The sequence below is a fragment of the Anguilla anguilla genome, chromosome 12 (assembly GCF_013347855.1).
Source record: "Anguilla anguilla isolate fAngAng1 chromosome 12, fAngAng1.pri, whole genome shotgun sequence".
Lineage (NCBI taxonomy): Eukaryota > Metazoa > Chordata > Actinopteri > Anguilliformes > Anguillidae > Anguilla > Anguilla anguilla.
This window is the reverse complement of record NC_049212.1, coordinates 39260105-39275347: the sequence shown is the minus strand read 5'-3', so window position 1 is coordinate 39275347 and position 15243 is coordinate 39260105. Positions and strand designations below refer to the sequence as shown.

Here is a 15243-nt window from a genome sequence, read left to right as displayed (position 1 = left end):
CACACAGAAGCTGCCATTGGCCGGAACGACTTGCAGAAGTGAGGAACATCGGTGTTACCATGGTTACGAATGGGGAATGAAAAGGGGGGGGGGGGGGGGCTAGAATGAGGGCTCCACTGGTGAGCCCCAGGACCCCTGAAGGGCACCAAGCCGTGCACCATTCCCTTAGAGTGTCGTAAGTTCTCTGGTTTGGGATACGGCGTGATGGCTCCTGTCCGGTGGTTTGGAGGTGCAGGTGTGAGGTCTTGCCAGCGCTGTGAGCAATGCTGTGGTTCGCAGTGCAGGACTGGCATCTTGGAGGGCACGGCTGCTGCTTCCGCTTTATTGCTGCCAGGTGGTAAAGATGGGCATCTTGCCGCCCACCCCCCCCCCCCCCAAACACCCCTGGCTTTTCTGCCACTCCTTTTTTCCCCTCTTTCTCTCATGTTGCTTTCTTTCTTCTACCCCTTTGTTTTTCACTCATTTTTTCTTAATTAGAAATTTTTTTTGCACTCCATCTCTGCCTTTCCCCATCCTCTGTTTTTTCTTTTTTTTTCCTCTCTCGCACTCTTGCCTTTCTCTTTCTCTCTCCCCCTCCTTTAGTCTCTCTCCTTTCTCCTTCCCGATCGCAGTTTTTCCGTGTGAATAGCTGAGATGCTTTTGGCGGAGGGTTGCCATGGCGACAAGGGGCGTACGGAACAAGTTGTTATTCACGATCTGCACAATCCGTGGCTGGAGAACGTCCAGGTTATCTCTCTCTGACACAAAGGGATGCAGTGCACGCTTTCCCTCCTGCTATCAACCCCCAAACTGCAGCGTTTTCCCCTCCACACACACACACACACGCACACGCACACACACACACACACACACACACACCCTGTATCCCCTGGTGCGCTTCACACGCGTCAAACGGGAAACGGGTCCGCCTCTCGCAGCTCGGCGTCCGTCTGTTCTCATGATCAAATTTTAATGGCGCACACACTCTCTCTCGCTACTAAGTGAGAATGTGAGTTGGGTAACCACTGATGTCACGAGCTCTCTTGCTGACTTGGTTGCATAAGGTGATTCAGTTTGGGGATAAGTGTTTTTTTTTTTTTGTTGTTGTTTCTACATTCCTTTAATCTCCCAGTAAAGCAGTAGAAGTCGGCCCATCCAGGGGAGGACTGGGTCCTTATTAATGAGCCCCAGGCCGGTGGCTGGGGACCACGCTCCTGCGTGTTCAGCATTTGGATCTGGCCACGCCCAGCTCCCCCTGCAGCCTCACATTCATGTGACATTTACGCAGACTGCTGAAGGACACCTGGTGGTACTCTTTTATAGCAGGCGCGTGTGTGTGTGTGTATGTGTGTGTGTGTGTGAGTGTCTCCATCCAGATATTCCACTGGTCTGTATGGTGTACAGTAAATTTCATTCAAATTATCTCAAAATAATTTTTTTTTATTTTTTTGCTTGAAAACTTTAGTTTTCAACCAAAACAAAGAAGTCTGACAAAGCTTATATTTCTGAATATTTGTGATTTAGTCTGTTTTATATTAGCTACCGTTGTCCCATATCCCAGTTATCTACTGGCCTTTTAACTTGTAGTTGTGATTTTGAGAGAGAGTGTTATTGGCAGGTGTACAGTACTTCCGGCGGATCTGACGGGTTTGGGGGCTGGGCAGAACTGAGGCACATTTAACGACAGTCGGGCAGATGTGACTCCGTGGCGCATCGCATGGAGGCAGCGGTCCTGGACGAGGCTGACAAAGCCGCTTTCCCCTGTTGCGTAACCCCCCCAGATGTCGAAACGTTTTGGGGGTTTTTTTTTTTTTCCCTTTCTATTTTTCTCCCGAAATTGCGCAGAGGGGAGTTAGCGCAACCCTTGTTTCCCAGAATAGGCCTTTTGTAGCGCCATGTGCATGTTTTTTTTTTTTGGTTGGGGGGGTGAGTGTGGGGGTGGTGGTGGGTGGGGGGGGAGGTGCGGAGCAGTGAGTCACTCGATGGGACGTGCTGTGAATTGTCACAGCCGCGCCGCGAAAACAGATGGGCCCCGTTTGTGCTGAGCTCTCCGTTCGCGCGGGGGTGAAAAAACTCTCCCTTTTGTCTCCAGGGGCCCCCCCCGGGAACGCAGTCCTCCCCCCCCCCCCCACACCCACACTGGGAGCACGTCCCCACCCCACCAACCGGGAACACAGTCCTGCCCCCTCCTGGCCCCCCCCCCCCCCCACCCCACCGACCGGGAACACAGTCCTTGCGCCTCCCCCCACCCCCACTGGGACCGCAGTCCTCGTTTGAAGAGGAGACATTTAAAGCCCATATGCAAATAGCGCCTCTGCCCCGTCCTTCCTGACCCATATCATCCTGCCCGGCCTTTTGGCATGCACCACTTCCTGATAAACACACACAGTGCCCCCCCCCCCCCCCCCCGACCCCACCCCCCCTTTATTTATGGCATAGGTTTTGTGTGCGTTTTTTACATGCCATACCTTGGTGTATTTGAAATGGTTTAGGCCTAACTATAGATGCTGGTAAAATTTGAGAATGCCCACCTGCAGTAATCTGAAGGGCTGTATTGGTGTCCTAATGCTGGGTGTCTGTGTGCGTGCGTTCGTTTGTGCTTCCAATCATTTTTTTCCTTTGTTCAGTCATGTTCAGCAACAGATTCCTCTAATGAGTTTGCACATTTTTTCTCTCATTAAAATGTGTGACATCTGTTTGAATATGGAATTAAAAACTTTTGAACGTGTGTCAAAACAACTGCACGCACACTGTAACTAGCAGTTCACATTAAAGTTTTGGCATTGAATTGGAATGGTGTGAACGCTGATGCACAGTACTAAGCATTTATTTTAGCATTTTATGTCACCTCAACCCCTCTGGAAATAGACATTCTGGCCGCAGGTCACATGGTCAGCTCTAACCCTTTAAGGTGTGAGATCACAAATGGGTAGAACTAAACATTCTAATGCTGATGTCACAATCACTGCTGGTAACTGAAAGCACCAGAAAGTTCTGGAACACGATTTTGAAAAAACATTCCAAAAAAAAGCTACTCTTCAAAAGGGTTAAGCCCTAAAACCCTTTATATCGTCATAATGACATTGACGTCGGAGTTTCTGAATCAGTGGACGTATCGTACCAGTTCATTAATATCTCCGTGTTGGCATGAGACCTTCTCGGTCCCAGAGGGCAGTCTGCTGTTATTGGCAGGGTAATGACGTGTAGCTATTTCCATGATGAAATGTTTAACTGCCGAGTGGCAGCAATGTATTTTCAGCCATCATATGTATAGTACAGGAACAAAAAAAAGGGGGAGGGGGGCAGAAGGGAATGTCCCCCAGTTTGTTTATTTTGCCGTCTGCTTCCCCTTAGAGGCCAGCAAACAGTTTGACCATGTAGGCTGTATTGTACTGCTAATCCAGAGCGTTCGCGAAACTGGAAAAAAAGTTTTGTTTGTGTTGTTTTGCGGTCTACTTGGTCTTTAAGCCAAACTTTCTATTGAATTTCACATCGGGAAAAACTTTTTCAGTCATGCTTTTATGTGCTGTCCTTTTGACTTAAATATTCGTGGCATCTGTTTTTGTACAAGTATGCGTTTTATCTGAGAATAAAATCCAGCCCTATCCAATTGACTGTCATTAGGCTGTTTACATTTGTGTTCCATCAGTCCGTTGAAAGTAAAATGGTTTTTGGTCTGTGGAATGACTTTTTCTGTTTAGTGCCCGCTACCCTCCTCGCCCCCTTGGGGCGCTGGGTCCCCTAGCCAGAGCGACGCCCCGTCTGTCTGTGTGTGTGTGTGTGTGTGTGTGTATATTTGGGTCTGCTGTGTGTGTGTGTGTGTGTGTGTATATATTTGGGTCTGCTGTGTGTGCACGTGGATGGTCGGTGTGTGTGTGTATGTGTGTCTGTCTGTGTGTGTGTGTGTAGTGTCTGCATGTGGTTGGCCAGTGTGTGTGTGTGTGTGTGTGTGTGTAGTGTCCGCATGTGGTTGGTCAGTGTGTGTGTGTGTGTGTGTATATATTTGGGTCTGCTGTGTGTGCGTATGGTTGGTCAGTCTGTGTGTGTGTGTGTGTGTGTGTGTGTAGTGTCTGCATGTGGTTGGCCAGTGTGTGTGTGTGTAGTGTCCGCATGTGGTTGGTCAGTGTGTGTGTGTGTGTATATTTGGGTCTGCTGTGTGTGCGTATGGTTGGTCAGTCTGTGTGTGTGTGTGTGTGTGTATGTCTGTGGTTGGTCAGTGTGTGTGTGAGTGTGTGAGAGAGAGGCAGCATATGGCGTGTGTTTGAGAGAATCGGTGTGCGGTGGTTGATCGGTCTGTCTGACAGCACAAGCTCTCGAGTTAGCATCGGAGTTTGACTTTGTTCACTGTGGTGTGAAGGAGAGCAGACTCTGCCTTCTGAAAAAGACAGGACAAACGTACCTCCTTCACATGACCTAGAAGCTTCTCTCTCTACCTTTCCTCTTCCTCTCTCCCAGAGGCACGGGAATTCAGAGGGTTTGTTTTCCTTAATTAAATGGCAAATGTTGAAAATTCACATGGCTCTATAGCAGTGGTAACCAACCCTGTTCCAGGAGATCTTCCATCCTGTAGGTTTTCACTCCAACCCTAACCCCTAACACAGCACACCTCATTCAACAGCCAGAGATCAGTTGATCTGCTGAGCTTCTAACCAGTAGAGTCAGGTGTGCAAAATTAGGGTTTAAATGGAAATCTACAGGACGGTAGCTCTCCAGGAACAGGGTTTGTTGCCATGGCTCTAAAGCAGTACTTGTCTTTATAATTTACCATTAATCATTTTCTCCTTCCCCTCCTCTCTCTAACCTTGGAATTTTAAATGAACACAATTCTACGAGACTTCAGTTGTGAAAGTATTCACCAAATGGTGAAATACTATCAGTGCAGGAAATGAGAGGGGAGAGAGGGGGATATTACCATCAGGCACATGTTATTGTAGTTATCATTGGGTTTCAAAGCCCCCCGGTTTCCCCTCATTTTTTCTGTGTTGCTCTCTTTCTCCGTTCTCTAATTAATCTTTTCTGTGTCCTCCTCACTCTCTCTCCTCTTCTCTCCTCTCTGTCTCCCCTCTTCTGTTTCTCTCTCTCTCTCTCTCTCTCTCTCCTCTCCTCTCCTGTCCTCTCTGTTTCTCGTGGCGGTTTGGAGTGCGAGGCAGAGGCATGTTTGGGTAACGCGGCCCTGTTTTTTCCGCGGGTAGCGGCAGGCGGGCGGGCGTGCGGGCGGGCGGGCGGTTGGGCGGGCGGGCGAATGTGAGCGGCGGTATGAGGTCAGAGTGTCCAGTCCCGCCGCCGAGCCCCGGCGCTGCCGCACAACAAGGCCCCTCTTTGTTCCCGCCCAGTCCGGCGAGAGAGAGCGAGGGGCAACTGGAACCCGAGCCCCCGAATCGCAGAGGGGGCGGGGCAGGGCGCGGGGGGTCGGGGGGAGGGGGGGGGGGGGGCAGTCCGCCAGAGCTGGCCGGATTCACCTGGGTTTCGTGGAGACACACGAGTCCTGCACTACACTCCTGTCCAGGCCGTCAGGTGGATGTTGGTGGGTCTCCCACTGCTTCGGGACCTTTCGGTTCCAGTTTTTTTTTTTCCCATAAGTAGACGTGAACGTGGTGAGCGGCTTGGGCGCTCCTGCCGCCTCCGAAAGTATTTCCGTCCGGGAAAGTCCTGGAAGATTCATGGGAAGTGCTCAGGGTGTCCCGCTGTCAGGGAAAAGGCAGGGGCGAGACCTTTGCCGTCGGTGAAAAGAACCGATTTTTCTCGCTAGCTGGCTAGTTTGATGCCGTACGCTCAAGTCTCAAGCCATCAGTGTACTTATTATGCCAACAAATTGGACAGCGCTCCAGTTTCTGTGTTGCTCTCAAAAAATAATTGGTCACTGGAGAAGGAACCGTGAACCTTTTGTAGCTGCAAAATATTTTGAAAAGTAATGCGCCTCAAAAACATGGGCCCAGCTTGGGGACCTGCTCTATCCACACATCTATTTATTTCATGTAGCTACAAGGGACACAGAAATAAACACTGATGTCGAGCCGTTGCATCAATGGACTGCGGTAGATTTAGCTACATAGTCAAGTACCATCTGTCCTCTGTACTTGCATTGGATATTGACGTTGCCAGCGTTATCTGGCGTACATTGCTGTTGTCACACATGGTGGGTGGGTTTGGCGGTCAGTAGGGATGTCTCTGATCGCGCAGGAGTGCCCCCCACTGGTCAGCCTGTGTCCTGCAGCACAATGACTGGGCAGCTCACCTGGCTGACAGAGCTAAAACAAAAGCCAGCGTACATTTTTTTGGAAAAGCATGAAAGTGCTCATCTGACAGACCTACAGATATGATTGAATATTCCAAATTTGTGTTTGTGTGTGTGTGTGTGTGTATGCGCATGTGCGTGTGTGTGAGCAGGGGCAGGGGTGGGGGTAGTGGGGCTACAGAGCAAGGTGAAAATGGGAGGAGTTTAAAACCATAGAGTGCCAACACACGTGGTTCTCAAATCTTACAGAAATGTTCTAGAATGTTGCTGAGCTTCATCTTTGTAAATCCATGGTCACCCCCCCGCCTCCCCCTCCCCCTCTCCCCCCCCAAAACCCTCACTGAAATTGCTTTGATATAGGTCACCTATTGTTGCTTGTGCTTAGCACATTTATTTTTTTTTTTTTTCCCCTTTTCATGATGATTGTTATTTTTTTGTGTGTGTCATTATTGTTTTTGTGCTTTTGTGCCTGGCCAGGATTAGATCTCTGCAGCTGTGCTTTGTCTGTAATTGTCCTGCTTCGTCCCCGTCTGACAAACACACACACAGACTGTTCTCTTTCGCCCCTGCTGTTGATAGCGTGTTTTTTAGCCTTGACTTTGGGTCTCAGAGCAGAGGAGTTGTTTCTTTCTGTTCTTTTGCAGAATGTCTCGGCAAAATATCAGCACTTTTTTTTTTTTTTAAAGCTTTTTTTTTCCATCATGAGCTCTTGCAGTGAACCGGAGGGGCGGTCACAAAAACACCTAAAGTTGGACAGACGTGCAAACACTTGAAAACCTGCGCGCACACACACACACACCCGCACAAACACAACGACAAATACAATCAGCCCATTCAGCACCTTACTTGTAAAAAAAAAAAAAAAAAAAAAAACCATCAATGTGCTTCTCAACTTCAAATATTTGTCATTCCTTTCCGCTGGATAAGACGCACGGTGCCCAGTGCCCGAGTCACCTCTCCCCCAGTATACGTCCCTGTTTCAACTTTCAACTCTCAACTCGTTCTGTCTGCGACGGAATGACTTCATGCAAGGACTCAGAACTTCCTGTCCCTTTTAGCTGCGTGAAACTTCCTCATGGGGCCTTTGGTCTGCATACTGCATACTGCATACTACATACTACATTTTAGTCAAATCATTACGGAATAGAGACGGGCTATTCCACGGTTCTGACAGACAGCCTGCTCCCTGCAGTCAACATCCCTGTCTTGACTTTGGTTTTCATACTGCATCTGCATACTACATACTACTTTTTGGTCAAACCATCATGTATGACGAGTATAGTATACTGCTTCGAATACAGCCACTAAGAAGGAGAGGAGCACCGTGGAACAGAGACACTGGCTCTTCCTTGGTTCTGACAGACAGCCCACTCCCTGCAGTCAGCACTCCCTGGCTTGACTTTTTCCTGCATTATGTGCCGTTTGGTGTTTGTGGGCTTGTTATTTCAGCGCTTGGGCTCCCTCAGCCTCGGGTTGAGGCTCGCGGTGTGTCGAGGGCTCGGCGGGCCGGTCCGGGGTCCGTTCGCAAAAAAGACGCCGGGCTCAAGCTGGGCCGGGGCCTCGTTTTCTGGCCCGACGCGGACCTCCGGCGCTTTGCGATCCCGCTTCCGTCTTCGTGTGTGTGTGTGGTTTGCTGTGCGAAAGCCGAGCGAGGTGTGCACTCCCACAAACTGTCCAATCGGCTTTGGGTCGCTGCGCGGGTTTGATCCCTTTTCTTTAAAAAAATAAATAAAAAATATATATTTTTTTTTAGCCTATTTTCTCCTTTTCTTCCCCATCCCCAGTCGGTTCATTCGCTCAGCAGCACACAGCTGTTGTCAAACTTCAGCCGACAGCCAGTCGCTCTTTATTTGCTCAATTTTTTATTTTTTTTGTTTTGTTTCGCATGACGGGGAATCAATGGGGTGTCACTCTGTTTCCATCGCATATCTACTCCCTGCAAATCAACTGCCGCGCCTCCAAGCAACATCAGCATTCAGCACAGGAGACCTGCAGGGCCTCCATCAGCTCGCAAAGCATCAGCTTGGTGTCATGGTTACGGTTGTTCTGAATTCCAAATAAAAACAACTGGCACGCCGCTGGAGTTCTTACTTGGCCCTTTGCGACCACTGGCAGTGACACCAGTCGCCATCGTTTTGTGAAGGAAATTAACATATCTGAAGCAGTTGCACACACCTCGTGAATGTCATGCCGAATGCTGCTGACTTGAAACCTTGTTGACTTTGGATAAGGACGTCCCTTTGAAAGGACAGGTGGCCAAATGCCTCCTTCAAACAGTGCCTCGGACTGAGACACAGCAAGAGTGTTCAGGCCCGAACTTCTTTGCTAAATGGTAAACTGTACACTTGTGTGGATTGGGACATTCAGAGGAGGTGCCCAACATTCAGCAGGTCAGCGTCTTGGGTCACAAAGAATTAAAAACCTTATCAGAAAGGGCATGAGAGATCCTTTTTCGTAAAAGGTAGAACAAAGGGCTCTAACTAGCGTACACGATTTGAATCGGAAATGTGTGTTCAGACCGGTGCCACGTTAGTTTAATATTCTAGTGAGAAGGTGTTAGAGGTTAAAAAGGAATTTGCGCCGAACCTTGCCTCAAGAAGAGACTTTATGCACTTTCAGCTTATTTAGACTTCAAGGTGCAGAGAAAAAAAAAAAAAAAAAAAACTTTGCATTGAACAAATAAACAGTTGGGCTGTGCTTGTTCTCTCCCGCTCCATCGAGCCGCGGGAATTGGCCCTTTTCTTGATTTACAGACCAACAGGGGAGTTTAATGCGTGCCTGCAGAGTCCCGAATGTTCAGGGTGTCATTAAACGAAAGGCATGCGTCATTACCCTCGCCTCGATGGCAAGAGGAACTGTCAATTTCACAGAATGAAAACAGCCTCCGTTTTTACAGGAAGGACACTGAGAAGGAGGGGAGGCGATTTCCCCAGCCCCCCCCCCCCCCCCCCAGTGTCCTCCATTTGTGGCTAGCTAGAACTAGAGAGAAAGAGAGCGAGAGAGAGGTCAGCAAAGATGACATACTAACATGTCGTGTGGTTCTTCGGGGAACACGACTGTTTAATTATGCATCTAGTGAATAAATCTGCTTAACGCAAAGCTAGTATCCTTGTTCTGCTTAAACTTTGTGTACGCATACAGGTCATTGGCCTAGGTTTTTGTCTTGTGCGTGTATGTGAGTGTGTGTATGGGAGTGCGTGTGTGTATCTGTGAGTGTGATGCATTTGTGAGTGCATGTGTGCGTTTCTGTGTGTGAGTGAATGTGTGTGAGTATGGGAGAGTTTGTGAGTGTGTGTGTGAGTATGCGTGTGTGTGAGTGTGTGTGTGTGTGTGTATGAGTGTGAGTATGTGTGAGTGTGTGTGTGTGCGGTGTGTGTGTGTGCGTTGCCTGTCTCTGCTCTCACCACACGTTTGCTCAGCTCTAAATGCCAGCGGGGAGAACATTCGCTATTTAATTAGCTCATCTGAGAGAGGGGTGATTGAGTGATAGAGGGAGAGAAAAAACAATAAGTGGAGAGAGGTGGAAATGAATAGTGATAGGGGAGGGAGGAAGGACTGGGGTAGGGAGATGGCACAGAAATGGAGAGAATGTGAGGAATAGGAAAAGTGAGAGAGAGCAAATGAATGGAAAGGCAGAAGAAAAAGGAAGGGAATGGAAGAATGAGAGATATAGGAGAAGATTAATAAAGAGAAGGAGAGTAGAGAGAAGGATCTGGAAAAACCCCGCCTCTTTCACGGTTTAGTTTGTTTGACCCTGAATTACAGTGTGAATCTCAAACTCCAGTCCTGGAGGGCCACAGTGTCTGCAGGTTTAACTCCAGGCCTGGAGGGCCACAGTGTCTGCAGGTTTAACTCCTGTCCTGGAGGGGCCACAGTGTCTGCAGGTTTAACTCCAGTCCTGGAGGGGCCACAGTGTCTGCAGGTTTAACTCCAGTCCTGGAGGGCCACAGTGTCTGCAGGTTTAACTCCAGTCCTGGAGGGCCACAGTGTCTGCAGGTTTAACTCCAGTCCTGGAGGGCCACAGTGTCTGCAGGTTTAACTCCAGTCCTGGAGGGCCACAGTGTCTGCAGGTTTAACTCCAGTCCAGGAGGGCCACAGTGTCTGCTGGACTCTTCAGCTAAACAGTGACTTAAATATGCACTTAAGTGCTAAAACAACAGAGCCTGAAGACTTTGCAGCCCTCCAGGACTTAAGGTTATGATTCTCCCTGAACTAAGGAGAGGTCAGCAGTTCACAGAGAATTTGGTTGTTTACCTCTCTGAATATGAAAAGGTGAATATGAGAAAACAAAGGGACAGATAATGAATGAATGGTTCTGAGGTCAGTTGTCTTGCATGGTGGCTGTATGATCCTGTGTTAACCTCTCTCTCTCTCTCTCTCTCTTCCCCCTCTGTCCCTCCCTCCCTCTCTCCCTCCCTCCCCAGGCTCTGGCAGCCAATGCAGGTACAGGGTTCGCGGTGGCCGAGCCGCAGGTGGCCATGTTCTGCGGGAAGCTCAACATGCACGTGAACATCCAGACGGGCCGCTGGGAGCCGGACCCTTCCGGTACCCAGAGCTGCGTGGGAACCAAGGCGGCCGTGCTCCAGTACTGTCAGGAGGTGAGATGCTGTGACACCACAGTGCCCACGAGGCTGTGGGGGGGGGGTGGGTGGGGTGGCATAATACATAGCACACTGTGCCCCATCTGCAGTGCGGAATTTACAGACTCTCCAGATACTCTGTGCCTTCCCTCTCTACCATTGACCCTTTAAGGCAAAAGATCGCCAGTATGTGATTAGACTGTTCTTAACTGAACATTCTAATGCTGATGTAACAATCACTACTGGTGATCGAAAGCAACAGGGTTCTAGAACACAGACTTAACAGTTAAAAAAAAAAAAAACGTTCCAAAAGACCTGCTCTTCAAAGGGTTAAAGCAGAATCATTCCAATTTAACATGGCTTGAATGCATATTTGTCAAGGGGGTGTGAACAAGTACTGTAGCAATAGACTGCAGCCTGTTCTGTACCATAATATAGCATCAAAAACTCCTGTTAATCAACCATAACCATAAACTTCTGCAGGTAAGCATAGGGGATGGCAGGAACCTAGGAGCTGAGTATCTCCTGAATCTGTTATAGCAGATCTTGCCCAAGCCAGTTCATACTACATAACCTTCAAGCAATAAGACCATGTCTTCATTGGCCCAGCTTTCCTGTAAGTCTGCTACATCTGAAGCAGGAATTAGGAATTTCCACGGCAAGCCGCTTATATATGATTGTAGGCTGGCCTTAAGCTAAGTGAAGTTAAGCCGTATTTGTTTATCTTGTGTGAAGTATCACCACAAGAAAGTATTTTCTCCATTTTTCTGTTCCTTGCTTGGCTGCACAGCCTTACTGAGACCGCGTCCACGTCGCACAATAGAACATAAATCAGCCTCCTGAGCCGTGTGTCAAAGCATAAATGCAGGATCAGCGTCAGCCATTGAAGCGCTTTAATCAAATCAGTTTTGTTGGTTTAGCACTTTTTACAGGGAACTCTGACAAAGACACTATGCAGAGTCACAGAGGGAAAATTGGGCAAAAACCAGGCCTGAACCCCCCCGACAAGCAAGCCAGGGAGGTAAAAACTCCCCAGTGGGGAGAAATCTGGGGAGGAACCCGGATATAGAGGGGGGGGGGGGCCATACTCTGCTGACTGGCCCAGTGTAAAGGGCAGAATGGACGTATAAGAAATGTAATAAGGGATCAATCACGGCAAATAATCAAAATGGGTTGAGCAGGTTACAGTCGAGGTATTACACTGGCTGGTAAAGTAGATGGCTAGTTGCCTTTAGTCATGCGGTCTCAAAAACAAGCTCTAGTGTGTCAGCATTTCCTTCCCTGCCGTAGCCAGCAATCCCACGGATCTGGCAATCTCGCTTCTTCATTGGTCAACCGATGTGTTGCCGGAAGGTCAAACCTGAGAGCTTTTCCTCTGGGGGCCGGCTGCTTTTGAGCAGGCGGCAGAACGCTTGCTTTGAGCGAGCGAGCGAGCGAGCACGCGAGCGCGTGCAACTCGCTGCATTATTAAATCCGGTTCCCTAGCGGCCTGGTTCGCTGCGCGCAAGAGTAACTGACAACTGCTGTCCTCTCCGCACGGGAGCAATCGAGAAGTTTTAAGACCGCTTTTAGGAAAAGCCGTTCTCCTCTCCCTGCATATCTCCCTCTCGCATCGTGGCCTTTCCTCTCGCTCCCTCTCTCAGGCGTTTCCGCTTCGGTCGCTCTTGTGGCCGCGCGCTTCCGTTTAATTATTCAGTCGTCCGTATCGCCGCGAAGCGGGGTTTGTAGGGGTCAGTTCCGTTACAGTTGAGGCAGTTTGAGAATTGATTTTAAATTCGCTTCATAAATGTCAAAAATCCTCATTGACCGTCAACTGATTTTAAATTCGCTTCATAAATGTCAAAATCTTCATTGACCGTCAATTGATTTTAAATTCGCTTCATAAATGTCAAAATCTTCATTGACCATCAATTCATTTTAAATTCGCTCCATAAATGTAATGTCAAAATCCTCATTGGTTTAGTTCGAGTCAACCATTGACCGGTAAAAATAGCACTGGAAACACTTACTAGGGCCAATCTCACAAACTGCAAAGTGCAGTGTCTTTGGGTCAGGACCATGTGTTGTATTACTGGATCAATGGAACTTGGATCAGCGCTGGGGGTAGAGCAAAAGTAATCTTGCAGCCTTTTAATGGATGAGCTGCTGTTATCTTGAGATTACAAGGCGCAGATCAGGGGTTTTCTGTAGCTCTAAAAAGCTCTTATCTCTCCCTGTCGCAGATGTACCCCGAGCTCCAGATCACCAACGTGGTGGAGGCCAACCAGCCAGTCAGGATCGAGAACTGGTGCAGGAAGGACAAGAAGCAGTGCAAAGGCCACGCCCACGCCGTGCTGCCTTTCAAATGCCTGGGTAAGCGCTCCTATCTTATCGGCCAATCTGATTGGACCAGGAAGGGATGAGATGTGCACATCAGCAGAGGAAAGGGTCTCTTGTTTCTCTCTCCAATCCTCTCCCCCAAATCATCCTTTGCCGTTTGTGTCGGAGTCACTAAGTCCCGTCGACCAGCTCAACCTTCGGCTGAAGATGATGTAGAACGGTAATAAAGACGGCGGGATGCAATCGAATAAGGCCCAGGCCCCTGAGCCAGTGAATCGGCAGATCCGGGTTCTAGATTGTGGCTGAACGTGCTCCAGGAGCGGTTGGCTGAGCCCGAGAAGCCATTATGGCGATGCAAGCATGTAGCGCAATAAAACACGGTCTTATTTCCCCCCCCACCCCCCCCCAGTCAGATGGTGGCCGTAAAACTAGCAGATGCCTACCAAGCCCAGCGTGTGGGAGTCTCCTTTCTTTGCTGCTTTCTCGTGCCATAGGGCTGCTAGCCACAGGTGCTCTTTGAGGGGGGTTTTCTGTGTGTGCGATTGATGATGTCATCGCCATTTTGTTTTTCTCTTCCTGCCCTCTGTTTTGGTGTTCCTCTGACGTACTCAAACCGGAATGGCCCGGCTCTCGTCTCCCTCTTGAACTTTGTCTCTTCGTTTTCTTTCCTTCTCTCTCTCTCCATTGCACTATCCTTTATGTTGTACACGCTCTGTCATTGTGCTTGGAGAGACAGTCTGTGTTTGTTGGTGTAAATCAGTTGAAGTTTTGTGCTATGATAGAGAGTCTGTTTGTTGGTGTAAATCAGTTACTTTTTGTGCTTGCAGAGACAGTCTGTGTTTGTTGGTGTAAATCAGTTAAAGTTTTGTGCTTGCAGGGACAGTCTGTGTTTCTTGGTGTAAATTCCCATGCCAGCCCCCCACCTCTATCTGAGCTGGCATTTTCCCTTTTCATTTGCCGATGAATAGCCGAATCCCTTTCCCCCCCCCACCCCCCACCCCCACCCCCCACTCCACGTTTCCTTGTCTCTCTGTCATTCCCAATCAGTGATTGAGTGGCGCTCTATGGGCGGGGAAGCCATTAGCGCCGCCAGTGGACTGTGAAATGGGCTGACAGTCGAAGGCGCAGAGAGATTGCAGATTTTTTGGATGTGGGGTGAGACGGGGGGGTGGGGGGGGGGTGCGGGGGAGATGAAGCGCTGGCACTGCAGTCTGTCATCTTGCCGTTGGCACACGGGACAGGGAATGGAACCCCCCCCCCCATCCTCCCGATTCATTCCCTCATTGTCTTGTTCAGATAAGCGCTTGTATTTTTTTTTTCATGTCTCATATTTGTATGTTGTTGTTGCTGCTGTAGCTGTTTTTTTTTTTTTTTTTTTTAATCAAAAAACTATTTTAATCATTCATCTCATATCCTGTTCTCTCTGTCCCTCTTTCTCTTTCCGTCTCGCGCTTTCACACACTGCTCTGTCATACTCACTGAATCGGGGCATAATCCCCGTCTGAGCGGCAATCATCCCTCTTCGGTTTAATGGAAAAATAATCACTTTCATAAGAGAGTCTGAGGTTTCACTGGCTTCTCCTGCAGTTGTGTCTCTGTGTGTGTGTGCGTGTGTGTGTGTGTGCATGCGTGTGCATGCTTGTGTGCGTGTGTGGTTGCATGTATGTGTGTGTATGCATGTGTGCACGTGTGTGTGTGTGTGTGTTCGGTTGTGTGCGTGTGTGGTTGCATGTGTGTGGTTGCATATATGCGTGTGCATGTGCGCGTACTTGCGTGTGAGCACGTATGCGTGTGTGTGTGTTTGTGTGCGCGTGCGGGCGCAGGTGGCGCAAGTGAACATGCACGTCATCCTGAAAGGAATGTGTGGATTAGCTTTGTGGACCGCCGGTTAATCCGGTCGGATTTCATCTTCCGTTTGTGCTGCTCAGCTGAAACCTAGGCTCTGATCAGTTTGGGAAGAGGGTGCACCCTCATGAATGTTCCCATCAGGCACAGTTGCTTAGTGCTGTTTGGTTCCCAAACTTCCGTTCGTGTGCTCTAGAGAGAACACGCAAAAACCACGTCTGTTGTGATCTCCACAAGCTTCAAGCCGCGCACAGTGGTGAGATCGTCTCGGAGAGGAGAAGTTCA

The 15243-nt window shown here is 49.0% G+C and overlaps 1 protein-coding gene across 3 annotated transcripts in view; it reads left to right on the top strand.

Moving 5' to 3' along the window:
- aplp2 (amyloid beta (A4) precursor-like protein 2) overlaps positions 1 to 15243 on the top strand; it is a 61135-nt gene that overhangs the window by 20532 nt on the left and 25360 nt on the right. For all 3 annotated transcript variants that reach the window (XM_035384977.1, XM_035384976.1, XM_035384975.1), the window contains exons 2-3: positions 10639 to 10812; positions 13017 to 13146. In XM_035384977.1, the coding sequence (XP_035240868.1) occupies positions 10639 to 10812; positions 13017 to 13146 (304 nt within the window). The remainder of the gene's footprint in view (positions 1 to 10638; positions 10813 to 13016; positions 13147 to 15243) is intronic.